Genomic DNA, 23,312 nt, shown 5'->3' with positions numbered 1-23,312 from the left:
ATAAGAGAGGATTCTGGATACAGATTGGAAATTTCTCTACCTCTTAAAGAATCTAGCAGGGTCCAAAACCTCCATCAGTAACATCACATGTTGCTCAGCGCTAACTTTGAGGATTGGGTTCATTATTAAATGAATATTATTCACAGAATGGAAACAGAAGTCATCTTTAAACTGAAATATTAAGGGCAGCCAAATGAGGAAAATAATGACTGTTATTCCTTTATTCAAAGCTTCTTAAAGCACACAGCATGTGCCTCCAAATGCAGAAGTGAAAGTACTGAATTTAGCAAATATTTTTTAGAAAGTGATTAATACTGGAGGCAGAGGCTTCTTGCAGACACAGCCACATCAGTTATAACAAAATTTATCAGGAAAAGCACAAAAGCACTGACACTGTTAAAAAAAATGCCTTTTAAGCAACATCATGTGTTAAAAACAATTATCTTTTAAGCAGGGTCATGTGTTTGACTCAGCTGCAGCTTGGAAAGGCTTCTCTGATCCAGCACTCATCTGCCTTGCTGTTCAGTGGCACCTACCTGTTTCAGGCTGAGACTGAAAAGCAGCTACGCGGCCAGAGCGCGCTGCACTTGCCGAGTTAACATATCTCAGGATAATGTGAAACGAGTTGGATTTTTCCACATTCAAAGTTATCCTCACTTCGTTCTGTAAAAGGGAAGTTAATAAACAAAAACAGCCGTAAAGTGTCGAACAGAGAAACAGCTGGAAGCTGGAAGCCATGCAAGCACCGTACTAAACTCCTACAGGGAAAGTACACATGCAGCCAAGTCTAGAGTGGAATGGCAATACCAGTGTATGACAGATGAAGACAGGTGAGCCTAGTGAGAAAATTAATTCACTTACAAGTATAATTAGTGCCAAAATGTTTTCCCTCAGCAATTGAGATCTTCCCTTTAAGGCTTTTTGAACCCAGGCTGACATAGCGGAGGACTAGGTGGAAGAGCTTAGGGGAAGCCACAGTGACAGGTACAACCACCTCTGGCTGGCAAAAATAAAAAGAAAGGGAAAAAAAAGGAGGAAAGGAAAGTATATAATTTGTTACTAGCACCCAGAGAAAGAAAAACCATTTGGCAAAGACAAATTCCACAACAGAAAAGGAGGACTTGGGCAGCTTATAAAAGAATATACAACAAAACACTCCTGTGAAATAAAACAGCTGATTGAGTGAATGTTCATCCAGAAAGACCTGGAAGGGCTGAACTAGGATGCATGCTGATTTTGTACACAAGAACATGGAGAGTTCTCCATCGTATGTCTCCTCACAGGAAACATACGATCTGGAGGACTATCCCTACCCCCAGATTCCCAAGCACAAACAGAATCACTGACCCACTTCTCAGAGCATGCAGGTGCCCCAGACACTCAGAGCAATTTCTACTGCTCCTTCACCTGCTCCCTTCCTCTGCTAAGATGATGATACTCTGACTCTGTCTTTGTCCTGTGGCTCAATGGTCTCTTGAACCTCTTCCATCATTGCCCATCAGAAGACAGAATTCACCTAGCTCACTACACAGAGCTTGCAGAGCAACAGGGTCAAGGACAGATATTTACTCAGAATCAGCAGAAACATCTTCAAAGGTTGTAGGTAGAAAATAATAGGTCCATTCCAATGATAATCCCATTCTAATTGATGTCTCCCTTCCTCAAAGTTCATCCATCATAATTGCCTCCCCTGTCTCATTCCAAAATGCTTGTGATATCTTAAGCTCCCACCATCATGGTCAATTCTGCTTCCCTCAAAGCACACACAGGTTCTCTAAACTCCACACTTCTGAGAACTGAGCACTGAGCACAAGGCCTTATCTTCTCTGTGATACAAATGCTAGGCAAAGGCCAACACCAGCTCCTACAAATGCTCTACTGATAGCTCTCATATGCTGCTTCAAATGTGTATTCTTTAAATGATCGTCACTGTAGAGACCTCTGCTTTCTCACTAGAAGATCAATGCAGAAAGCAAAAATTGACCCGGGACAGATGACAGGCCTGAGAGATCTACAGAGACTAAACAGCAATATTTAGGGGATCACAGAAGGGCAGTAGAGGAGAACAGAAAATATAGACAAGTGGGGGAAGATTTTAAAGTCATTGTTTTAAATGTAGAGAAATGATTGTTGAAGGGAATAAATACACTTCAGAAGGTTTAGCACTGTAAGCATTTGGGGGGAAGTCCAGAAGACAGAGGTGAAGGAAGAAAAGGAAGCACATGAAGAGCAAGAAAGAGGAGGAGGAAATGTTAGTCCTTGGCTTTAAGAAAAGGCAGAAAGTGGGAAGAATTTGTTCTTCGAGCTCCGCCACAAACTCAGGCAGCTCTGGCCAAAGCCTTGAAATCCAGGCCCCACTGTAGACTTCTGACTACAAAACAGGAATCCTCTCTTGGCAGAATGATAGGGCACCTGTAAATTTGACTGAGGTGACTCATGCACAGGCGATTTCTTGCACCTCAAAAAAATTTAACTGCATTGAAACAGTTTCTTTTCAAAAACTTATGTCAGCCTTCCTTGCAACAGACATTTGTAAAACTATTTGTCTCTCACAAGAGAAGCGTCAGGAGGGATATTTCAGGGTTCTGCAAGACACAGAAAAGTTATGTCAAATTTATAAACATTCCTTGAAATGAAGAATGTCAAACTAACTCAGCTATGCAAGGACCTAACTGCAGAGTGGCTAGCAATTACTTATGTGTGTGAAAAGCTGTATTTAGTTGAGCCCAGTAATGCCCAGCTTTAAATATCTGCAGGATGGGAGATTATGCCCTCTCACTACCTCTGCCAACCGGATATGAAATGCAAAAAGCAGCAGATTTAGAAAGCAGAAGTTTGGAAATCACAGTTGTTAAACATTGCCTTCTGTGAATGCAGAGTACTGTTGAAGAGCCAACAAAACAAGCTCTGGGATAAAAGAAGAAAAGAGGGAAGAGTGAAAAATGAAGAGCAGAAAGGAAATGACAGAGGCTGGACACAAATAGAGCCCAGGACTAGAAAATCTGATCAGCATTAGATTGATAACAAAGTGCTACTTTTAAGAAGAGTGAGCAAATACCATTGATTGCTCAGAGTTGCTGTTTTAAAATCCTGGTTCCCTTGCTCAGTAATTTGGTCAAAAGTCACACTGATTCTTTCCCATACAATTAAATTACGTGACTTTCTTTTTTTAATGTATTTATTTCTTCCTTCTGCTTCGCCCAATATGTACTGCAAGTATAAGAAGGCTTCACAAACAGTGCTGTGATGATGCCTGAGAATCAAACACAGAGACTACTACAGAATCCAAATCATTTTGCAAAACTTTCTAGTGTTTAGCTAAATGACTTATCACTCCACTGTCCTTGGCATAACAAGAATTTTCTGCATTTAGTATGATACACTTTAAAGCTATTTTTTTGTTTAATTCTGTGGCAAAACGTCCATCTTTCTCTCACACACACATAAACACTCACACAAAAACTCTAGGAATGTCTCTGAAGAACAGGTATTTGCAGTAGCAACTAACACCTCACAACAATACTAACACTCAATAATTCAAGCAGGGATACAGCACCGAAGTGTTGCAATTAGTTAGATCCTATCATTTATTTTGATTGCCCCATGACCTTGCACACACATAGCAGTACTGTAGAGATGCACATCCCAAGGATTGTGTTTGTAACCCAGAAGCCCAGATCCAATTACCAGCTTACTTGTATAGAGGACATCCGGGCATATCCTCTCCAACTGAAGCCAGGAAATTCCTCACGATCATAAGCAAAGCGAATTTCCCTTCCTTTGACAGTAGTACCGTCTTCAACCTCAAATTTCATGTGGTGCAGATCAGGGAAAAAGTAGTTTTTCTCTGGCCTTACAAAGAGAAAAAGAACAACATTCAAGGACTAGTCCTTTCCTCTGAATCTCCTGATTTTTCTCTTGCTCTCAGCTTGAGTATTTTTGCCACTATAAAATACAACACACCTACTGACTGAACCCCAATACTAATTTTGGAAGGACATTTTATGCAATTAGTCAAAAATGACATCACTTAACAGGTAATCCAAATTTATTCTGGCATGAACTCTCATTTTACCAACGTGTAAGCTAAAGAAGCCTGATGAATGACATTGCTACAGTTACCTCTGTCACCTCTACATCCAGCATTTTGGCCTGTGTCATTACTCAGATTAGCCAGAAGCTTCCATCCACCACTCGAATTTGAAAGCATTTCCAATCACTACACAGTCTACCTCAAAAAGAAAGCAGCAGCAGTCCAGGTCTATGGACTACATGGAAATCCTTATACCACTGCTTCATAAATTCCTGACAGCTATTAAGCTAAGTGCAATAACAATTCTTTTTTCAATTACATTCTCTTTTCAGATAAAAAGCTGTATCTTTCTCATATAACTCTTAATGAACACAGATATAGATTATATATATAAAAATATATGCAACACTTGCAAACTAGCTACTGACTATTGAAGAAAACAAGTTTTAAATCTGTATATATAATATTCAAACAACAAAGAAAACTGTCAAGTATAAAGATAACACCACAACTGAACTGGCTTATTTATCAACAAATCCACATCTTGTGTGAGCAGAGGACGAAGCACCCAGGGGCACTTTGCACAAGCTCTTGTGAGGCAGGAGCCGCTGGCTGCAGCCACTCACCGGCGGCAGGTCGTGCCCACGACGTGCTCTCTGCACGGGCAGGCACCCGAGGCCTCGGCGCACACGGAGCTCAGGGACCCTCCGACGTCACACCGACAGCCTGTCCGCGAGGAGCAGAAGCCGAGTGTCCCATCAGAGCAAGCGGTAGGTTTAGTGGTAAGAAAGTGGGAGAAAGTGCTAAATGTTATCAAAAAGCATACCTCGCTTCCTCTAATTAAGCACCGTTATCAGCTAACTTTCTCCTTCTGGAGCCCTTCAGACTCCCCTGTGTTTTGTGTAATGTGTGTTTTTCAAACATGCATTAACACATGTGCACAAGCTGCAGTTATTTCTGGATTCTCATGTTTGTTTTCTATTTTTTCTCCCTTTAAAGTGTCAAAAGCCAGATTCTTTTTTACTCACAAGTAATAAACCATCCCACATTTACTATATCCTGGATTAAAGACTGCAGGACATTTCAAACACTTTGCTCAGTAGTACAGAATTTCCACAGCAATAGCAAATTACTAAGTTTTTTCAAAAAAAAAAAAAAGAAAAAATCATTTAGAAAATGTGTGTAAGATGTTAACTTTGGACAGTCTGGTTCACAATATTTAATTTAGGTTACAAACCAAAATATACATATTTATTTGTAATACGACACACAGTTTTCAACCAATATTGGACAAGAAAGCCTTATTGGACATTGAAAGCCTTATCACAGAAGATAGAATTTCTGACATAAAATAAGGAACGCGCCGAAGAACAAGGTATAGTGTGTCATACTAAGGAAGAAGTATGTCTGGGTTAAAAATTTCAAAACTAAATTGAAAGGTTGAAAGTTCATAAACTCATTTGCACACCAGCAGATCAGCACATCATCATTTTCACATTTCACAGATTAAGATATGTGGAGAATCTGTAATCCCATTGAAAACAAGGAGAATTGAAGTACTCCACTTTTGTGAAACTAGATCTCTTTCACTAGGTCCTTAGCTTGAAAATTAGGCAAGAAAGCTCTGTTTGATAAGCTAGCCCTTATTTTTAACTGTGCATATATAAAATGATGTTTTACAGATAATCTCTTATATCATGACTGAACAGTACAAAGCAGCCGTCTGTCTAAAAAGTGTTTTCAATGATTTTAACAACCCCCCAAATTCTAGAGGGAAGCAAGGAGGGAAAAACTGAAGCAGCCCTGCAGCCCTCAAAACACCCTCTTTAGAAGAATGTTTTTCTCCATATCATAGATATACCTGGCCCTGCTTCAAAACACTTCAAACTAGGGCCTAAAGCAAAACACAAACATAACTAGCTTGCTTTTCTGCAGATATTTCACTTACACTTCAAGTTGTTATTGCAGCAGCAGATCTAGAAAAATAGCCAAGCAGAAGAGTAAGCCGCTGCTCTTACAGGTATCTGATGCTACTAACATTTCGTGGAAAATCAAACTTCCCTGTTATCACACCTTGGGTGGAAGATTGCAGAAATAAACAACTTCCAGCTATCTTGTTTGGAATCTCTTTTGCAACAATATTTACATATTTTGCTAGGATTATGTACTGCACTAAACTTTCCACTCCATTTAAAACCCTGGCTGTGGGAGGTATTAGATTTTAACAGGGAGGCACCATATAATAGATAAATGAGGAAAGACTTGCATATATAGCAAGCAATTACAAGCAACAGTGGAAAATGAGTGGTGAGTGATTCAACAAATATATTCACATTTTAAAAAATACAGTCTATGAAATGCTAGAGTTTGGTGTTAAGTGCATATGTTCTACTAGAAATGTTCATTATTCATTCTACCTTGGCAGCCAAAATAATTCTTGTTTTCCAGACCATAATAGCCAGCTTCACAAGTGTCACAGGAATCTCCACAAACATTAGATTTGCAATAACAGTGTCCATTTTCCTGGGAGAAAAAAAAACGGTCAAAAAAATGGATCAGCAACTTAAGAACTTCACTCTTTCAATATTTTGAATTTCCTCTAATTCTAAATATAAAAACTGCAATTAAAAAAAAATCAAGACATCTCACCTTTCATTCATCATTTTTAATGAATATACTATAAAGTACATACACTCAAGATGATAAAAAATTCAGAACTTTTACACATCTTCAGAAAGTCATCAGATACTTTATGTCTAATATAGATATTAGAGCTGATTGTATATTATCTTGCAACCTAATGTTAAGATCTAACATCTTGCAAATGTTAAAACAATTTATCTTTCAGAAATCTGTTTAGTTCATGTCTTTCTATCAAATTCATTTTACCTGCTGACATTCTCCAACTCCACTTAATGTTCCACTCACATCACACTGGCATGCTGCAAAGACACAAGAAAGATAATCTGTGTTTCATCTTCTCAGGGCACTTTGAAGGTCAAAAAAAAAAATGCGGAATCTGCAACAGTGAGTCACAGGGCAGTACCTCTGGAAGGGCCAGACAGCAGAGAGACACTGGCTCAAGGTAAGAAACAAAAAAAAGAGAAAGAATAAGGGCTACGTGTTTATGCCGTTTTCTGCTTTGTGTTAGCGTAGTCTATCTTGTGTTTAACAGAAATAGCTTGCATTTGGAGTTGTTTTTTTTCTTAAAGACATTCAGATGACTGAAGAAAACTTGTGTCTTCCAGTCTGACTGCAATTCCACTTTGCAGGGCTGCTTTGTGACTAGTACAACTCTCTGTATAAAACATAATTTAAGGAAATATTAAGGTCTCACAAAACCCCATCCACCCTCTGTGGCTGAGGGTAGAGAAGACAGGTTGCATGAAAATTGTTTTAAATCATCTCTGAGGAGATGTCTGGACTGTGTAGTATTTAGAACCAGGACATAATGATATTGGTGGCTGCTCTGAGACTCCTCATCCCATCTAAGTAGCTGTTTGCAGCTGTTTTCCTGCTGGTAAAGAAATAAGAAATAGACGGGAAGAAAAGAAGAAAAAAAAAAAAAAAAAAAAAAAAAGCCTTCTCTGCCTGAAGTGACTGCCTCACTGTTGGTAAACATTAAAAATTGCAAAGTGCTGGTTATTACACAGGCTTAAACCATAAAAGAGTTGTCAGTCTGAGGCAACAAGGAGGCTTTTCATCCCTCTACAAGCTAGGAGAAGATTATTAATGAATAAGCACCTTCTTCTCCAAACAATGGGCCAAATTCTCTCTTCAGTGTTTATGAAAAACAAAAAAAAAGCCCTGCCTGTGCAATACACACCAACGTAACTCAGAGCACATTCTGGTCTAACATTATTAAGCAATCGTAGTGGATGGTCTAATATTTAAAAACAACTGTTCTCATGAGTAACAAATTTAAGCACTAAGAAAAACACATTGGTAGGAAGAGTTGTTAAGCGCCAAAATGGTCACATTTGATTGCCAAGACCAAGACCATTTCCAAAAGAATTTAACACATTTCATGTTCAAAGAAATACGTCATGCAACTCTGTACCTGTACATCCCTCAGGGTTTATTTTGGCCAAGTTCCAGTACAAGGGTTTGCATTTATTGCAGGTAGGGCCTTCAACATGCTGGAGACATTGACAATAGCCCTAGCAACAGAAATGAGTCAATATGGGTCTTATTAGAATAAGAATTACAAACAAAAATAAACAAACAAACAAAAAAACACATAGTAAATGCATGTTATTGAAAAAAATGAGCCATGACTGAAGACTTAGAAATGGCTACAACGGCTTTCTCAGGAAAAGAATACCAAGTTGCTCTATGTTCTATTTCCCAAAAGACTGTCTTTTCCACAGAACATTTAAAAAATGCTTTCTCTGTGATCCTGTCTTCAGGAAACAGAGAACATTTACTACATCAATTCAGTAAATACTCAAAAAATCTCAGTTCCTATGTGTAATAAAATCATATTGCTCTTTCTTTTTTATTGAACTGTCTGAAGTCCCCGAGAACAGGAATCCTCTCCTATTAGTGTTCTAGCACTCCAAGAACACATGCATTATAAGTACATACCATAAATAAAAGGCTAAAAAACCATATGATCCTGAACAGGTAATTGAGCTATTCAGATAAAACAAGACACACAATTTATCTCCATCTCCACTTTGTAATTAAGCTTTTGCAGTTCTCTCACAGTCTAAGATGAGGCTCTTAAAATGAAGTAAAAACATGCAGCAGAGACAGTACATGAATTCTTAACATGCATTATTAGTTGCAAAGATATACTACTTACCAAATGAGACCCAGAAGTGCCTGAAGGGTCACATTCACCATTGATTTCTGTAGGAAATTAAATTTATATATACATATATTATACACACACACACACACACACACACACACACAGAGAAAGATCTTTTTAAAAATAATTCTGGAATATAGTACTAAAAAACTGCAATGTAACAGCTTTAAGTTCCAAGGGTTTATTTGTATGCGTTTAATTTGGGGTGCCTGAAATACTTCAAAGTTCAGAACCTTCAGAAGAAGGAAATCAGAATCATCTTATTTTCTGTCACCAATGTTACCTTCACAATGGGGGAAACGGTGGGCTCCCGAAAGGCATCTGTCACACTGTTGCCCTGTGAAGCCTGTTAGACATTCGCACTGCCCCACTGTCGGCTCACATACACCGTGATGGGATCCATGAGGAGAGCACTCACAAGCTACATAACCAGAAACATGGACAATATTGTTAGGGAGAGTTCTGTATATACCAAGCAATAAAGTACTGGAGCTTTGGAAAGTTATAAGTTTTGAAAACTCTTTGTCCGCAATATGCTTGATTTTTTTTTTTTTTTTTGCAATAAACTCACAAGGTCCTCCACATAAACACAATCCTAGTTGAGACTTACGAGTTTGAGATTACTTCCATCATATTGACAGGTAGGATTATCAGGAATCTTAGTAAAATCCTCTTCCTCTACTTTGTTCCATTTTTAGACAAGACTGAGGCTATTTGATTTTCTGTTTTCTTGATTTTAATGTTTACAGAAGGAACATTGAAAATTCTGTAGAGTTACACCTAAAAATATGATTGCAAAATACAGAATGTAAAAGTGTACACCTAGCACACCTTTAGATCTGAGAGTCGAGCTGGCCAGAAAGAAGCTTTAAAATAAATCACAGAGCAGTCTTTTTGCTCCAGGTAGCTACGTACAGCCTAAGCTTTCCAATGATTTATATGCACAGAGGAAATAAGAGTAATGCCACAAAAAATGAACAATACTAGCAGAGAAGGCTAATACTAACAGAGAAGGCTAATGTTTGCTTGGGTAGAGTCTAACCTTGAAACGGTTAATGACAAGTATTTTAGCCAGTCTTCTAAAGAGGAACAACAGATTTATTAGATCCTGTTTCGCTACGGCTGTGGCAATTAGCAATAGCCAAACTGGGAGGAAACATTGCTTCGTTAGCATTAAGAGTCCTTTGATTTCTAGGAAAGAACATTCCTGCTTAGGACAACCATGCAATTGCTGATTGGAGCCACGGGTTACTCTCTTTAATGGGAAGAACATGCACACACATCCCGGGCCTGATCAGCTGCCCCACCTGCACAGGAATAATTGTTCATGTGATGTAAGTTGCTGTGGGCCAAGCCCTCTCAACTGGGATTTAAGGTTGATGTAACAAGCACCTATGAATGCACTTTAAAGGCTTACATAATAGTGCATGAAACAGTACAAGCCCAAGCTAATTGAAATTAAGTTTATGCTAAACTGAAGGAGCCAGAATTCATAAAGGTGCATGCCCATTGCTTACACTCAATTTCAGACTTCCTATATTAAAAGGAAGATACAGCTACACCAAGGCCAAACATCCGCACGCTCCTATTAACCCAGTTACACAGGTAATAGGAACAGAGACGACGGCTGGGGTGGGCGACCAGAGCAAACTTGTTGGAATACTGACCACAGGCTGGAGCTTCACGCTGAAGAATGGAATAGAATTAAACTTTCATAGTTACACATGTAGTTTGAGGGAATCAAAACAGTATTTTTTATTTGTGTAAGAGAAGTGAGAGAGAAAAACCAGTGAAGGAGGACAGGCTGATACTCACGTGAGCAGCTGGGGTAGCTGTAATAGCCCGGGGCACAGCGGTCACACCTCAGCCCTGCGTAGTTGCTGTGGCACAGACACTGACCCCGGTGACCACAGGTATTAGGCACAGAGCCACGGGCATCACAGCTGCATTCTGCACAGGTTAGAACAACAGATAAATAGCCTGACAGATAAATATCTAACTGGTATGATTTAAAAGAGAAATTGCCCCAAAGCCACCCCTCTATGCAAAGCAACCACACGGAATCCACACGAAGCCATAGTTTTACCACCTAAAATAAATATCCTCAGTTAGGTACTTGCTATGTAACTACCTTCTCAACCATTGATAATAAAGTTCTTATTGCAATGCTTTAATTTATAGTTTAGAAATTTAGTTTGGTCCCTTGCAAAACACGTGTAGGGAACATTAATTTATCTTAAAATGGAGAAATCAAATCAGAGAAGTACTTAATAACTTAAAAATATAACCTCAAACCAAAAACATCCAGGAAGCTAGACTGGATCTACAGGCCAACAAGCAGCTTACTAGTAAAGCAGTTTGGTAAACGAGGCCCAAGGTAAAATCTGCTCATCCCACGAACAGGTGATTCCTTGAATTTTATGGCACCAGAGAAGTTGAAAGGTGAGAAATTTCACTCGGCTCCATTTTCCCACCCAGGCTGACTGACAGAAATATAAAACAGTGCTATTTAAGCATTGTCTTTCCATTCCCTTTTGATATCCCTGATTCTCCCTTTCAATTCCTCTCTCAGCCGCCCAGGATACCTGACTTTTCTGTGTATTTCAAAGGTTCAAGGACTTGCTTTGAAGCCATTATGACAGATACAAACACTGAAGCTTCCAACATCATCTACACTGGAAATAACCTCTAGCTGAATCTATATATATCCTCTCTTCATTTCAATGGGAGTGATTAGTTTAAGGGCTTCATAATGACATCCCATTGAATAAATGTTCTATTAATTTCAACAAGGCAAGACCAGGGAGGTCAATTTTATCTGTGGCAGCCAAGAAGACCTACGTCTCTTGTAAAAATCAGAACTCCAAACAGGAGCAGAAGGCCACCCTGCTCATCTTCCACCACAGTTTGCAGCATGCCACATGAATTTAAATTTAAACTAATCGCAGCTTATTTTAACAGAACAACCTGTGAACAGTAGCAGTCAGGAGTGACCCCTCTGCCTGTGCTTTCAACTACTTTTTTTCTGTCTTTTATAGCTTGTTTTTGCCTGCTCCTTTAAGCTTTCCTATCTCTTCTCAGTTTCTATATGAAAAGTTCACACACATTCAATATGGTTTGATGGGCAGACATGTGAGAGAACAGGATGCACAGAGGCCTGCCAGAGCAATCATTTCTGACACCCTGCAGAGAAAACATAATTAGCTACAAGACAGTAAGATTTTGTGGGAAGTAATGGCAACTGCAGACAACTTCAAGAAAACTATTACGATTTGTAAATGTATAAATGCATTAGCACTATGTATATTTAAGAGTTTGCTCCATTACCAGAAGACAATACTTTTCCAAACAACAACATAAACTCCAATTTCATGAAATTTAATAGACAGCACAGGGAATAATGTTGATTTTAGTATCTAACTAAGGCTGCTCTATTTTTTAAATCTATTTGTCCCAAATTGCATTACAAATACATATTTACGTTCTAGCTGTGATGCTGGCTCTGTTTTGCAGTATAATAATATATACTTAAATGTAAACCCACTGAGAGAATCTTTACGGATGTCAGGCAGCTTTGTAGTGAGCTAAGTAACAAACACGCAGCTTCTTTAGAAATCAAAGTAATTCATTGCCAAGGGCAAAGTACAACTTGCCAGGTGTAAGAGGACAATCCAGAAAGAGAGGGTAGTTAACCTTAATAAAGAGATTTACACCGTGAAGCTGATGACAAGTTGTACATGTCAGCAAGTCTTGATGGATTGGCTTGGAAGTGCAACCAGCAAGCTGGTCAGCTGCTTCTGCACATGTTGGCCCAAGGCTGCACAAACCTCTTTCGATCCCTAACTTTTTCTGGAACCAGCTCACTAATTTGCTTAGTGACACTATATGGTCACTATATGGTTAACACTATATGGTTAACCTTGGGTAAGAACAAAGCCTCTCTGAAAGATAAATACCTCTCTGAAAGATAAATACCGATACTGACAAAATTACAACATAAAATCTACATGAAAGAGCAAGCATCGCTGAAATAGTAAAAAGAAAAAAAAAAACAGTAAAAGAAGGAAAAAAGTAAAAGAGGGGAAAAAAAGAAAAAGAACTTGCCTATGATGTCACTAGCCACAACATCACTTGGATTTGGAGAAGTAAAAAGAATACCTTTAGAAAAAAAGAAAAACCAAAGTATACTTGAAACAGACAATAAATATTATTTCTCTAAACATCTGCTGCCTGCTGTCAACACAAAAAGAATGATAACCATCTCACTACACTAAGCAACTTTAGTTTAGTTTTATTTAGAAACAGTATAATAAACTTTTTACTTTTGATCTCCAATTTAAATCCAAACACTGCTTCTCAAAGAACAGCATGAGGGGCCAAACATTAGTGGGGGCCGCATGTTTTGGCCCCTAAATGCAGCCAGCTTCCCTGCTCCCTAGCACTTGGTGCAGAAACCCTTCTCGTGCTACACAGCAGTATCTTGGGAGCTCTGCAGTCATTTCTTGGCTCCTGCTTCCAGCTGAAGCTTCTTCTCCTGCTCCTTGGCCCTATCATTTGCTGCAAGTGCTAGAATTCATGATGTATACCTTACATTTTGGGAGTATATCCTTATGAAATATCCTTATTAAATTAACAAACTAATCTTTAAATAATCCGTAGCATTAGATACTATTAGCTATTGTTCCAATATCATTTGGAATAAATGAAAGCAGACAGCTTTTCTCTGTCACATCACTTTTGCAATGGCTTTACTTTCTTTGTATTTACAAACATCTTTCCTTCAACCATTTTCTTGACAAATTCAAAAAAAAAATTCTGTAACTCCTCCTTCAACCACCTATCAGCAACTATCATCAGTCCAGCAAAAACAGAGAACATGTCTGAGAGTCTAATGCGCTCCCAGGAGAATCTTTCCAGTGTTGCACAGGCACTATTTCAGAGTCAGAAACCTCTCAAAGCCCACAAACTTGATTTATGGGGTGTTAATCCTAAAAAAGCCTCAAAGAGAACACAGAACCATTTTCTCCCCTCTCTCTGCTACAACCATATTTCACTTCCCAGTCCAAATGAGTTATACCTTAAGATACTGAGACATATTTAAACAATATGTCCAGGGTTTCAGGACTGTAATTTATGATGTATTGAGAGATAGGTTCTAACCATATCCATAAAAAGAATCTCTTCAGTATTATGACAACTCATTTACCAAAATGTTTAAACATTAGAATCCAAAATGATAGTCAAGTGTAGTGAAAATGGCTAATTCCTTAGTGCATGTTAAAAATATTTGAAAAGAGATATTTTTATTTGTATACTTACGGACACAAGACGGAAAGCCATAGAATCCATCTGCACATTGCTCGCAGCTCTCTCCCTGGAAATTCTGCTTACAGTAACAGCGGCCAGACCCTTCCTCACAGCCCTCCGAGTGCTCCAAGTTACAACTGCAGGCTATGGAAGTAGCAACAATTAGGCAATTTATAGAAAAGATTTGTCTTCCTTAGCAGTGTACAGTGGCATTATAATACTATTTAATTTGTAGTTGTGACTGTCTCATTATTTTAGAATTAATATTTGCATCTACTCCATATTTTCCAAGTAACAAGTACCCTATAAAAACAATCTTTTTTTTTTTTTTTTTTTTTTTTTTTTTTTTTTTTTTTTTTTTTTGTGAAATTCCTTAGGGGTACCTTTGGGGTCAGAGCTATATCATTTTCCCAGACTGCTTATTTTTCATTATTCAGAAAGTTACACTTAATCACTCCACAGCACTGCAGCAACTGCTCTTTCTGTGGCTTCTTCTCTCTCTCTCCCCATAGTGTGGGCTAAGCCTCTGCCCACCCTCCTTACACAGAATCACAGAATCCTTAAGGTTGGAAGGGACCTCTAGAAATCATCTAGTCCAACCCCCTGCACACGCAGGGTCACCTAGATACAAAATCTAACATTACAGCAGCTTTCTCCCTATTGCCTTCCCATTCACCACAACACAGATAACCTGCAACCTTCTCCTTTTTGTCACAAACTTCTTCATCATGTTTAGAATTTAACCTTTATCTCGTACTCACAGCCAGTTCTGCTTTTTTAATTGTTGCATTAATAATCATCCTATTGCATTATTTATTACAGACATGAGCCTCAGCGCTGCATGAAATAGGAGTAGACCTCATGACCTTTTGAGCTACTGAATAAAATTTTCAAGGGACCAAAACTCAACACGTTACATGTGCATGAAAGAGCTAAGAGGAACAGGGTCAGGAGGGTGGAAGGTGAGTGGCTCCTGAGAAGTCATACCAGTTCACCGTGGGATGTGCGGCTTGTCAGTGATCTTATCCTCCCCAGCACTCTTTTCTGGACGACTTTCCCCTATCGCCCTGTTGTTTAGAATCATAGAATGCACAGAATTGCATAGAATGCTTAAGGTTGGAAGGGACCTCAGAGGTCATTGAGTCCAACCCCCCTGCACACGCAGGGTCACCCAGAGCACGGGGCACAGGGCTGCATCCAAGCGGGTTTTAAAGATCTCCAGAGAAGGAGACTCCACAACCTCTCTGGGCAGCCTGTGCCAGGGCTCTGTCACCCTCACTGTCAGGACATTTTTCCTTAAGTTCCTGGGGAACTTTTGGTGCCTCAGCTTGTGGCCGTTTCCTCTAGTCCTGTCGCTGGCCACCACTGAAAAGAGGCCGCCCCCTCCTCCTCACTGCCTCCCTTGAGGTATTTACAGACACTGATTAGGTCCCCCTCAGCCTTCTCTTCTCCAGGCTGCACAGGCCCAGCTCCCTCAGCCTTTGCTCACAGGGCAGATGTTCCAGGCCTCTGATCATCTTCGTAGCCTTGCACTGGCTTGTATAAAGCTTATAGCTCATGTGATCCAAATGTTGAGAAGAACATGATCAAAAAGATCTAAACACAGAAATTCATTTGCAGTTCCTCTCACAAATCTTTTGGGCACTTTTTAACATTTCCTCCCCGAAAGGCATGTCCCATGCCCTGCTTACAGAAAAAAAAAAAAAAAAAAAAAAAGATTTTTTTTAAAAAAACCTTACCACTATGAGAAGATACTGCACAAAGAAGGACTTACGTATACAGCCATGGGGAGCACTCACTGGAACACCATATGGACGATAGTAGCCTTCTGCACATTTCTCACAGTTAACGCCAGCTGTGTTGTGCTGTGCAAAATCAAACAGAGAATAAAACAAAAGGTGAAAAAAGGAACTTAAATGTAGAATTAAGAAACAATAACATCCTTTTTGTTATTTCTTTATACGCAAGGTTCAGCATAGAAAAAATAGTATGTAAGTGCAATAAAGACAGCATTTGCCAGTTGGTAATTTTTAACTAGCTATGTTTTCTAAAGCTTTCTGAATTACAGTATTCTCAAATTTAAAAGCTGAATTCTAACTGACTTACTAGACCTGCTCTGAGAAGATTGAGCTACATGATTTCAGGAGCTCTCCATCCAACACAGACCATTCAGTGGTTCTATGATTCTTCCCCATTCTGAAATTCTGGAAGAATTAAAGTAAGAGAGAACATGGGAAGTACAATACTTAATACTGTTACTATCTGACACACGCAGAACAGAATATATGGGGCAATGTTATCAAAATCTAAAGAAACAAAACCTGTATTTGCATGCAAAATTTCTCTTCCTATTAAAGCACCATTCAGGCATCCATTTCTAACACTTTATTTCATGACACAAACAACAACAACAACAAGGTAAATTAAAATACTTGTGTTTTTTTAATAAGGAAAAACTATAATTAAATTTTGGTAAACTCAGTTAATCCACCATAATGTCCTCAAAATTATATTACAAACATCCAACATCATACAAACATCATCCAACATACAGCCAGAATTCAAAGATTTAGAATAGTCTTGCTCTTTTATATCCTGAAAGCAATTTAAGAAAAATATTCTTCCATTTATAAAAAGCTAACAGGAAATACCACAATGATACCTTTTACTAGACTGGCTGAAAAAAGTTATGCATGGAAATATCAATTGGAAGACAGAAAACATTTCTTCTGCTCGTGTTACCAAAGATTCTTCTACTTTCTACTGACAGCCATGGCAATAAATGTGAAAAGCGCCATATAGTTTTATTGGACATAAAACTGAGGGAATGGCTTTGATTAGCTTGGAGAAGTGAAGCTTATGGAAGCTTCTAATTGTAGCGTGGAGTACAGAGACAACAGGGCCTGGGTATTCTAAGGCATGCAGAGTAAAAGCATAAAAGCTAACCCCCCAAGCTGCAATTGGGGAAATTCCTATTAAATAGTAGCAAAAATCTCTTTACCACTGGAATGATTAAGTGCTGGAACAAGTTACCATGAGCTTCTAATTTGCATCCTCAGAAATATAAAGAACTCCAGCCCTGGATGAAGGGCTGGAGTGCTCCCTCAGCAAGTTTGCCGACGATACCAAACTGGGTGGAGTAGCTGATAGCCCTGAGGGCTGTGCTGCCATCCAGAGGGACCTGGACAGACTGGAGGACTGGGCGGCGAGAAACCTCATGAGGTTCAACAAGGGCAAGTGCAAGGTCCTGCACTTGGGGAGGAATAACCCTGGACACCAGTACAGATTAGGAGTGGACCTGCTGGAGAGCAGCCCCGCAGAGAGGGACCTGGGTGTCATGGTGGACGACAAGTTGACCATGAGGCAGCAGTGTGCCCTGGTGGCCAAGAAGGCCAACGGGATCCTGGGGTGCATTAAGAAAAGCGTCTCCAGCAGGTCGAGGGAAGTGATCATCCCCCTCTACTCAGCCCTGGTGAGGCCACATCTGGAGTACTGCGTCCAGTTCTGGGCTCCCCAGTACAAGAGGGATGTGGAGCTGCTGGAGAGAGTCCAGCGCAGGGCTACCAGGATGATCAGGGGCCTGGAACATCTGCCCTATGAGCAAAGGCTGAGAGAGCTGGGTCTGTTCAGCCTGGAGAAGAGGAGGCTGAGGGGGGACCTGATCAGCGTGTATAAATACCTCAAGGGAGGCAGTGAGGAGGAGGGGGCGGCCTCTTTTCAGTGGTGGGCAGGGATAGGACTAGAGGAAATGGCTTCAAACTGAAGCATCGGAAGTTCCACAGGAACTTAAGGAAGCATTTCTTCACTGTGAGGGTGACAAAGCACTGGAACAGGCTGCCCAGAGAGGTTGTGGAGTCTCCTTCTTTGGAGATCTTTAAAACCCGCTTGGATGCAGCCCTGTGCCCCGTGCTCTAGGTGACCCTGCGTGAGCAGGGGGGTTGGACTCGATGACCTCTGAGGTCCCTTCCAACCTTCGGCATTCTATGATTCTATGATTCTATGATTCTATGATTCAACAGATAAGTCTCTGTGCAACATGATATAACTCTGTAGATAGCCCTGCGCTGACTGGAGGGTTTAGATTATACAACTTCCAGAAGTCCCTTCAAACTACTTTTATTCTATGTATTGTGTTTTCTCAATAGCAATAAACTGTCTTCTTGGTACAGCCTATCCTATCCTTTCCTCCTGCTAGAAGACAAGGGGCTCTCTGCTTTTGCTTCCATGGGAACCAGTTGGTCCAAGTTGGTATTTTATTTGGGAAATTTTATTTCTCCTTTGTTAAGCAAGGAAAGAACAAAGCCCATAACAACAAAAAAAAAAAAAAGGATTTTTTTCAGTTATTTATTTGTTAAATTGTATGCCTTATTAGAATCATGTGAGACTAAAGCACATAAACACATTTACTTCTGGTGTTGGCACAGTGTGACTCCATTTCTCCAAATGCCATTAAGTTATACTGGCCAAAAAAAACACCTTTTTACCTGGCAATTAATGCAGACTCCTCCACCTTCATAGCGCCCATGGATGTTTAAGCTTTCTTGACGCTGATCAACACCAGCATCATAGTAGCAATCAGTGGCATGTCCATAGCAATTGCAGGCTGAAAAAATAGTATCTTGAGTCAGCTTCCGTATTAACGGTGGCATTCAGTAGTGTAGCAGAAGTAAAAAAGAAGCTTTAATTATTTATGTACATACATGCACTCATGGGTGCACAAGTATGTTCAAATACACATATCTGCCTATCAGCAAATGGTCTCTCATACCTGGATCAAGATAAAATCATTTAGATATAAGAAAAATATATATTGCTAGGTATGTCAGAGGAAGCAATAGTTCTACCATCTCAATACTATAGATTTACGGGTAAATGCAGAATTAGGAAACTCCAAAAGAACGATCTCAAACAGGTATTTAAAACTATGAAAAACATGTTCAAACACTTATTCTACTTTTTCATGTCCAAAAATATCTCTAAGCTGAATCTGTATGCAGCTATTTTATATTTCAAATAAGCAATTATAGATTCGCTACAAACATTTGAATAAAAAGACCTACACCAGAGACCACACATACTCAGTCATACTCGGACAAGGATACCAATAAATTAGACTATATCTTTACCCAGCTGCTGTTTTTTGAATGGAGAAATTTCAAGATAGAGTTCACTCTACTGCCCAAGAACTATAGAATCAGAAAGAAACAGGTTTATATAAAGAACACCAACAAAAGCAAAAATAAGAATAATAAATTACTCTGGAAAGAGACAGAGTTAATTGACAGAACTCATTTTCCTAGTTTATGGCAGTTTGTGGTTTCAGCTGTAATAAATTTTACTTTGGTTGGTTTCTGGTTAGCACTTTTCCACTGTTTATTTTTCTCCCCTATTAAACCAAATAAAAGCAACAGGATTAACCTCAGAGATGCCCTGACCTAGGAGGTTCATCCATTGAAAACACGTGAGGTGCATCTACTGACTGGCCTTGTAGCGTATAAGCTGAGTTTGCTCTTAAGGTGGGAGATCTAAAGCCAGAGAAGCTGTTGCTGTTCTGTCCTTGGCAGAACAGTAATAACAATAAAAAAACCTATGACTGGCCACATGTCTATACCTTGTTTGCAGAAAAGAATTAATTTGAAAAATAGGTTGACATTTGGATAGTTTCTGCAAATACAGTCTGAGTAAAGGGATGGACTGACCCCGAGAAGCATTCATGTAATTTCCTGCAGGCCTGTATTTAGTGCATCTCCCAATCTACTCATCAAGCAGTATACTAGCTAAAACTAATCTCTGATCTTCACTCCCTTCAGCAAAGCAAAGTTCTGTTTGTTCAGCAAAGTTCTGTTTGTGTTCATGAAATCTTCCAGATCTACAACATAATTCTGAATATGGACTAACTATGCCAATATAGAGGCAGAGTAAGTGAAAGGCAGGCCAGTAGTTTTGCCAGAAGCTCTGTCTTCTTTTCTTAGATCTGATATCCTTTCCTCGTGGGAGAGAATCTTTTCTTAGATCTGATATCCTTTCCTCGTGGGAGGGAAAAAACAGAGACATTACTAAGAAAAAAAAGCAAAAAAAAAAAAAAAAAAAAAAAAAAAAAAGGTATCTGAGTACTAGGTGCACTTTTAATTACACATGTTCCAGTAATCCAGGAAGACCTTCCTAGAAAATTCCTGAAGCTGTGCTTCATGCTTGAGAAAATGCTCCCTGCATCTGGACTAGGGGATACTCTGGAAGGTGCCAAGTCCCTGAGCAACTCAGAACAAAACAGCCTTGGCCCTGTTTTCTTCCCCATGATGGGGGCAGTGTGTTGGAAACTACCCTTCCTAATTCCACACAAATATCTGGCCCAGCTGGGAGTATAACTTGGCCAAAACTGATCTCCATACCTTGCTATGTTACCATATTGACAAGGAAAGGGGACACTGAATCATTCCCTGTATCTCCTCTAGGCATTTACATCAGAACAGCTCTGGACAAGAAAGCCATTTCCTAGAAACTCGCAACAACTTGGATGAGGAAACTTGGGGCCTATCATCACATCCCTTGATCTGCTGACAGGACTCAAACAGGTCAAGACTGGGTAACCTGGCTTGACTGTGGCAGCCTACCTAGATCTTTTTGTTTCTTTTCTTTGTTCATATAATTCTTTGAGAATATAAAATATTACACAAAAAGAGATGCTAAATCAAGACACCTTATGCTAGAAAAGACACAAAGAAAACAACAACAACAAAAAAACACTGGAAGGAGGGATAGAGTGGAATGAAAATGGGAGGATTTTGCTTGTCATCAGCCCACCTGATGGACAAAATGAGAGTCTGTGCACAGACGCGCACATTTCTCCTTCTCTGCACCATCTAAATAAAAGCTTCTTGTCTCTGTGGCCAAATTCTGATAGATACAGCTCACAAGAATGTCTTCTAACAGTGACAGGGAATAATTTGTTTTGATTAAAAAATGCCCTTTTTTTCCCCTCACAAGGGAATAAAAAACCCTTCTGTCTCACAAAGCATTTCCTTAAATACTTGAATCATTTGCTGACCATAAGACTAGAAACTGACAGCCAAAATTTGGGCATATCCCTGCTATCTCCCACCATCTCTTTCGATCAACTTTTTTTCCAGGAAACACAGGCTTCTGGGAACCTAAATAAGATTCCTCTAACTCCTTCATCACTGTCTTCCAGGAACAGAAGTCTCTACCCGGCAAATACTCCCCAGAGCTCTTAAAAGAGCTAGGAACAACCTATACCAAAAAAGGTATTTTTTCAAAGGTAGTTAGAAACTAAGATCCTTTGGATCAGAATCTTGTAGATTGTTTGGAAACTGATTCTTTTAAATGTGTGACATTTTTTATGTTCCTTGTCTTTCTCTTCCTTTGAAAGAAAATACTTTCCTTCAAAGAAAGAAGTTCAAATGGGGCTTCAAATATTTTTCAGAAATAAAGTCCCAACATGCCTACCTCCTATCAAATGTTTTAATCATCCAGGGTTTACTCCACCCCTCAGTCTTGCAACTGCAACTTTTGATTAAAACATTACCGCAAGGCGTATTCTTCAAACCAATCATACAGGTACCTCTATTTGGCTTTCAAATAAGATTTCCCCATTAAGAGTTTGAACCCACTGGCTATGTTACTATGCTAGGAAAGGTAGAACAGGAAAAGGAAAACAAATTGGGGCAGACAGAAGGAAAGCAGCAGACTGCCAAAACATTTGCTCAGTACAGGAGATGCACAAAGACAGCAAACACCATCTGTCCCAGAGTTGCTGTTTTCTGGATTAAAAAAAAAATAAAATAAAATAAAAAAAATAAATCTGTGTGCAGCAGCCTGTACCTCCTATGTAAAGAGGTTCATATGGTCAACTTGATCCTATGCTACTTTTTCTTGAATAAAAGCAATAAAAGCAAGAAGATGCGAGAACAGCCAGTGGGCTTCACCACTGAATATTCAGTCCATGGGTTACCCAAACTATTAAACTATAAGCACAGAAAGGTGAGCATGTGTGAACTTCCTTGGACTCCTCGTCAGAAATGCTTTCGTGTCCAAAGGTGCACATCAGGTCAGCAAAGGGCAACTGTTAACATGAGAACAGAAGCTCCAATGCTTGTGAGCCCTAAACAATCTGCCGCTACAGTGCTCCAAATACAGGAGGGAACCTGCTTAAGAGCTCCAGGCAAATAAGGCTGAAGAGCCTGCACGGATGAACAGGAAGCTGCCAATGCAGCACTCTACTGCTTTAAGGATTTTTAGACCCCTGTGAGTAATTAGACTGTAAATTCAGGAATCTCTTGGAGAGATGACATGTTACCTTGGCTTCATAAACAGATAAGCATGCCTAACAAAACACAGGTTGCCTTCTAAAATACCTGGTTTACGGGACAAGAAAAACAAGCAAACTAAAACAACAACAAACACCCCACATATGTTTCCCTTCTATTGACAAGACATAAAATCTGGAAGTCAAATGCAGAGTCCTCCTTTAGTATGAGTTAGCAACCCTATTTACATAATTGATAGGGCTACATAAACACCCTATCTCTCCAGATTCCAAATAGAAAATCATTGGGTGAAAGAAGGACAAGTTTTGGAGCTGTACAAGATAACTATAATCTCTGCTCTGCTGAGCAGATGCCCAACCTGCTAACAGACACATCTGTGACCAGGGGACACAGTGACTCAGTGCAGCACCAGAAGACTTCCACCTTTTTTTATGTAGCATTTTAAATGAATGCCTGCTATCATTGTTTAATGAGAGCAAAAATAAAACATAAATAATACTCATTGCATCCCTTAATCCTTATTGCTGCATGGAAACATTTTTTTAGTAAAAAAGAAACAACTGTTAAAACCTGCAGTGTGTTAGTTATGCTCCATGAATGTGTGGCCTATAGTAATTCCCACTTATTTGTCAAAGTTGCATCTCGGGCTACTCACGTTCACATATATTCGTGTTCCCAGCTGTTGCAGGTTGCCACTGTTTCTGATTATATCCAGGGCAGCAGTGATTGCAGGTTTCCCCACAAGTATTATGCTGACATTCACACTGAAATCTAGAGAAAAGGAGACCTCTTATTCAGTTGCAGTTGGATTTAACACTCCTTTCTCCCTGCAGGTTTACTGCAGTCTAAGATTTACATGTAACATGAAAAG

At 39.5% G+C, this 23,312-nt stretch overlaps 1 protein-coding gene across 1 annotated transcript in view; it reads right to left on the bottom strand.

The window, feature by feature from the left end:
- LAMA3 (laminin subunit alpha 3) overlaps positions 1-23,312 on the bottom strand; it is a 105,729-nt gene that overhangs the window by 63,368 nt on the left and 19,049 nt on the right. Inside the window, exons 6-17 of the mRNA XM_026035508.1 lie at positions 23,097-23,212; positions 18,641-18,759; positions 15,931-16,021; positions 14,169-14,300; positions 10,665-10,799; positions 8,841-8,887; positions 8,094-8,193; positions 6,923-6,975; positions 6,451-6,556; positions 4,660-4,759; positions 3,696-3,852; positions 537-663 (exon numbers count right to left, since the gene is read on the bottom strand). Coding sequence (XP_025891293.1) covers positions 537-663; positions 3,696-3,852; positions 4,660-4,759; positions 6,451-6,556; positions 6,923-6,975; positions 8,094-8,193; positions 8,841-8,887; positions 10,665-10,799; positions 14,169-14,300; positions 15,931-16,021; positions 18,641-18,759; positions 23,097-23,212 — 1,283 coding nt within the window. The remainder of the gene's footprint in view (positions 1-536; positions 664-3,695; positions 3,853-4,659; positions 4,760-6,450; positions 6,557-6,922; positions 6,976-8,093; positions 8,194-8,840; positions 8,888-10,664; positions 10,800-14,168; positions 14,301-15,930; positions 16,022-18,640; positions 18,760-23,096; positions 23,213-23,312) is intronic.

The sequence above is a fragment of the Nothoprocta perdicaria genome, unplaced genomic scaffold (assembly GCF_003342845.1).
Source record: "Nothoprocta perdicaria isolate Ctin4 unplaced genomic scaffold, notPer1 scaffold_16, whole genome shotgun sequence".
Taxonomy (NCBI): Eukaryota; Metazoa; Chordata; class Aves; order Tinamiformes; family Tinamidae; genus Nothoprocta; species Nothoprocta perdicaria.
Note: the sequence above shows the minus strand (reverse complement) of the source record. Positions and strands in the feature narration are given on the sequence as shown.